The sequence below is a fragment of the Procambarus clarkii genome, chromosome 31 (genome assembly GCF_040958095.1).
Source record: "Procambarus clarkii isolate CNS0578487 chromosome 31, FALCON_Pclarkii_2.0, whole genome shotgun sequence".
NCBI lineage: Eukaryota > Metazoa > Arthropoda > Malacostraca > Decapoda > Cambaridae > Procambarus > Procambarus clarkii.
Window position 1 is genome coordinate 43,999,524 of NC_091180.1, and position 5,158 is coordinate 44,004,681.

At 33.2% G+C, this 5,158-nt stretch overlaps 1 protein-coding gene across 1 annotated transcript; it reads left to right on the top strand.

Annotated features, from left to right (window-relative positions):
• The first annotated feature begins 865 nt into the window (after positions 1-865).
• Positions 866-2,366, top strand: LOC138370170 (uncharacterized). Its single transcript, XM_069334158.1, has 5 exons — positions 866-1,142; positions 1,367-1,459; positions 1,650-1,767; positions 1,880-2,008; positions 2,191-2,366. The coding sequence occupies exons 2-5, from the start codon at positions 1,367-1,369 to the stop codon at positions 2,310-2,312; spliced, it is 462 nt and encodes a 153-aa protein (XP_069190259.1). The 5' UTR covers positions 866-1,142; the 3' UTR covers positions 2,313-2,366.
• Positions 2,367-5,158: the final 2,792 nt, after the last annotated feature.

The window sequence follows — 5,158 nt, forward strand, 5'->3', positions numbered from 1 at the left end:
ATGCACCTGCTAAGGCTATGGTGAAGTCCATAAAACTGTTTTCAGGTTATTATGGCTGTGACAAATGTGAACAGAAAGGTACTTGGATGGGGAAAATGACATATCCAGAAGTAACAAATTTAACCATTAGAACAGACACACGCTTCCGTAATCAATCTAACTCGCAACATCATCATGGTAAATCACCATTCTGTGACTTGAACATAGACTTAATTGCAGCGTTTCCCATTGACTATATGCACCAGGTGTGCCTTGGTGTTATGAAGCGACTTCTTGTCACCTGGATACGGAAAAACACATTTAAATTATGTAGCCGCCAGATTTCTGAAATTAGTGCTAGATTGGTGAGCATAAAAGATTTTGTGCCCAATATTTTTGCACGTAAACCACGAGGTTTGGAAGAAATTGACAGATGGAAGGCAACTGAATACAGACAGTTTCTTCTCTACACAGGAAAGCTTGTATTGAAAGGTATTCTACCCCAAGAGATGTATGATCATTTCCTTACTCTCAGTGTTGGTATAAGTTTTCTTGTTTCGCCCACATGTATGTCCTTAAAATACGGCAAATATGCTCATGACCTTTTGCTGAATTTTGTATCAAGGTGTGGTGATCTGTATGGGAAAGATTTTCTAGTCTACAATGTTCACAGTTTGATTCACCTAACAGCAGATGCTGAGGAACATGGTACTCTTGACAGTTGTTCAGCTTTTCCATTTGAAAATTATTTGCATCAGCTGAAAAAGATGGTCAGATCAAGTAAAAATCCAATTGTCCAAATTACAAAAAGAATAAAGGAGGCTGAAAATACCATGATTTATAAAACATCTCCAGATAATAAAATTTCTCATAAATTTCCTAACAATGTATATTCGTTACCTGGATATAATTGCTGTGAAGTGTTAAGGACTGTACACAGCCGAAGAAGTGAAGAAAATTACTTCATTGTTAGGGTATATCCTTTTCAAAGCCCAATATTTACTAGTCCTTGTGATTCAAGAATATTTGGGGCCTTCAATGTTAATCCACGTAAGGACTTTTTAAAAAAAGTGTATAGGATTAACACATCAACCAGAGGAATGTTAATCAAGAAAACAGAAAGTACTTATATCTTCTTGTCAATACTACATGATTTATGACTAGTAAGTTTCTTGTGATTGTTTTTGATTCTTGTGCAAGCTGTAGGAATACTCTTTGCTTACATTGCAAACTTTTAACTTTAGTAAAAAGTATTGTTCACCATCATAACATATTAGAATTAAGGTTAACATTGTTGTTTAGTACTATATAAAATTAGTGACTGCTTATTTTCTTAGACACTGATAATGTGCTGCAGAAAATGTCCCTAATCAGTTTAAATTTGTAGATGGCTGAATCTGAAAATAAATACATCGTTGTGGAAGATGAAGAAGGAGAATTGTCAATCATCCATATCAAATGGATGTTTAGTGCATCTGATGTAAGTCAATATATATATATATTGTTTATTTGCAAAATTAAAACATTAGTATTTAAAATATGTGTATATGATATATGTTGATAGATTTAGAGATATATATGTATATAATATATGAAATACAGTGGGGCCTCGATTTATGAGACATACATTTACATATACATATATTTACAAATATATGTCCCCTTTCCAGGGATCAAACGTGGGCTATTGGCCACGTGAAAACCAATCATCGAAAGCCAAAAGAGGAGAAATACCAGACCCATCGAAATGGAGACGTTTCAACATCAGCAAGATTTATTCCATTGATAGTAATTAAATACAAGCATTGATTCATATGGTTAAATCAAAAATTTCTCAATGTTTTGATGTTATACAAAGTTTCGTAATAATGAATTATATATACTCTAATTTTTATTATAGGTACTTGGGAACTTGCCCTAAAACACCTTAAAAAGGCAGAAGAAACGTCAAATATGGAAAGTGACACAGACACAAGTTATCACCATAGGGCAGTAAAATACAGAAGAATACCAAATGATGTGGATAGAGGTATGTAGGAATGAATGTTTAGAGTTATTCAAAATAATTGTTAAAAAAATGAAACATGATTGGCTTAATGGAACAAATAATCTTATTTACTAGGTAATATATTTTGCTAGGTAATATATTAAAATATATATATAGATATATGTTAATAGTTTTTCTGAATGCATTAAACGTTTTTGTTTCAGACAGTGAAGATTCACCACCAAGAAAAGTAACTGTTTCCATGCCCCGAAAGACTGCCGAGTGTAAGCTGACTCTAGATGAACATCAAAATAATATGATACAGGAATCAGGTAATTTAATTTAATTGAAAACATTTTATTTCTTTTTGAATGATGGTTTTCTTTTTAACAGAACAAGACAGAACTGGACAGAACTATTTTGTATTTAAAACTATTTGGTAAATATTTTCTATACAATGCTAATACGCTTCCACCCCTGACAGAATCATGTGGGACCAACAAGTCTATCTACAGGCCGAGTACAAAACCTTCCCCTCAAACTCCTAGACAAGACAGAACTGGTAAGCTTTAAGTAACTGGAGAAACATTTACATACACAGATAGTAACGTACTTGTGTATGATTTTAATGTAATATATTTTTACCAGCCTTCAGGGTGATGGAAACACTTTAAATGGTGTCGCTCCATTGTGTGAAACAAAATTTTTTAATGCATTCATAAAAGCTATAAGCTAATGTAATAATTCAATAATTACTATTTGTAGTTTTATGTATTTAAAACTATTTTGTAAATATTTTCTATACAATGCTAATACGCTTCCACCCCTGACAGAATCATGTGGGACCAACAAGTCTATCTACAGGCCGAGTACAAAACCTTCCCCTCAAACTCCTAGACAAGACAGAACTGGTAAGCTTTAAGTAACTGGAGAAACATTTACATACACAGATAGTAACGTACTTGTGTATGATTTTAATGTAATATATTTTTACCAGCCTTCAGGGTGATGGAAACACTTTAAATGGTGTCGCTCCATTGTGTGAAACAAAATTTTTTAATGCATTCATAAAAGCTATAAGCTAATGTAATAATTCAATAATTACTATTTGTAGTTTTATGTATTTAAAACTATTTTGTAAATATTTTCTATACAATGCTAATACGCTTCCACCCCTGACAGAATCATGTGGGACCAGCAAGTCTCTCTACAGGCCCAGTAAAATACCTTCCCCTCAAACTCCTAGACAAGACAGAACTGGTAAGCTTTAAGTAACTGGAGAAACATTTACATACACAGATAGTAACGTACTTGTGTATGATTTTAATGTAATATATTTTTACCAGCCTTCAGGGTGATGGAAACACTTTAAATGGTGTCGCTCCATTGTGTGAAACAAAATTTTTTAATGCATTCATAAAAGCTATAAGCTAATGTAATAATTCAATAATTACTATTTGTAGTTTTATGTATTTAAAACTATTTTGTAAATATTTTCTATACAATGCTAATACGCTTCCACCCCTGACAGAATCATGTGGGACCAGCAAGTCTCTCTACAGGCCCAGTAAAATACCTTCCCCTCAAACTCCTAGACAAGACAGAACTGGTAAGCTTTAAGTAACTGGAGAAACATTTACATACACAGATAGTAACGTACTTGTGTATGATTTTAATGTAATATATTTTTACCAGCCTTCAGGGTGATGGAAACACTTTAAATGGTGTCGCTCCATTGTGTGAAACAAAATTTTTTAATGCATTCATAAAAGCTATAAGCTAATGTAATAATTCAATAATTTCTATTTGTAGTTTTATGTATTTAAAACTATTTTGTAAATATTTTCTATACAATGCTAATACGCTTCCACCCCTGACAGAATCTTGTGGGACCAACAAGTCTATCTACAGGCCGAGTACAAAACCTTCCCCTCAAACTCCAAGACAAGACAGAACTGAAAGCTCTCCTTTCGAAAAATCTAGTAAGTACCGATTTATTATGTGTTGATTATTTTTTGTTATACATACAAGAAAATACATTGAGGGAGAGTACAGACTTGAAATTTTACATTCTTGTAAAGCAACTAAGTAGATGATGGTAGTATCATCAAACAATACAGGTTTAATCATGTTAGAGACATAAAGCAGATCATTGATGTATATAACAAATAGGAGGGGGTCTAAGGATGCTGCCCTGTGTCACCCCTATCATAGAATGGGAGAGGTTACATAATTGAAGGCTACATGACAGTAGCCCATTTGACAGTGACCTGACACCAATGTGTCTGTCACTAAAATAGGATCCACTAAGGATCAATACATATATCATATATATGCAACACTAAATGCTTGTTCTAGTAAGCCTTTTTTTTTTTGCAGTAACAGAAAAAATGGAATACATATTGAAGGAATTATCAAAATTGACATTTTTATCAGGGGATATCCTGAATATTGTCAAAATGACGGAAACCCATATGTCAAAAACACATGGAGATATACCAATCCTGGAAGACATTCTTCCATCCCCACTTGAAACTGTTGAGCAGGTGGAAAGTCTGTCACATGAGCTAAAAGTTAACAGTGAATATAAAAAGAGTATGGTAAGTGTTGCTTAATTCTTTTAGCCTGAGTATGGTAAGTGTTGCTGAATTTTTTTAGCCTTGTACATATGTCTTTTGATTAGTTTTTTTGCAGATGAAGGAAGGTGGGGTGGCACATAATTGATTGTTCAGTGTTATGTTTAAGGTACAAATAAAACAAAAGCAAAAGTTACTCAAATTCGTTGATTTTTGTAATAGTTAAGAAGGAAAATATTTTAATGCTATTTATTTAATACAGTTGGAAATTAGAAAATCTAATGTTGAGATTGAAAGATATATATTATTCTCTATTACCTTACAGCTTATGCATTATTTTAACAGGTCCAGACGCTGTCTCAAATGGGCGGTGCAAGCTGTGGAGACACAGTGAGACGAATGATGAGGAGGATAGGGACCTATGGGGTCTGGTCTCAGTATTCACTCGTTGGGCGCAAGAGGAAACGTGTCTTCAAAACCTTGGATATTTGTAATGTAATAATAAGTACGTAAATTTGACATTTTTTTGGATTATATATATGTCTGCATGTATTATGTATTATACTTGCATGCTTGTTAATGACTTGTATTCTAGTCTTGTGGGTATCTCCTTTCT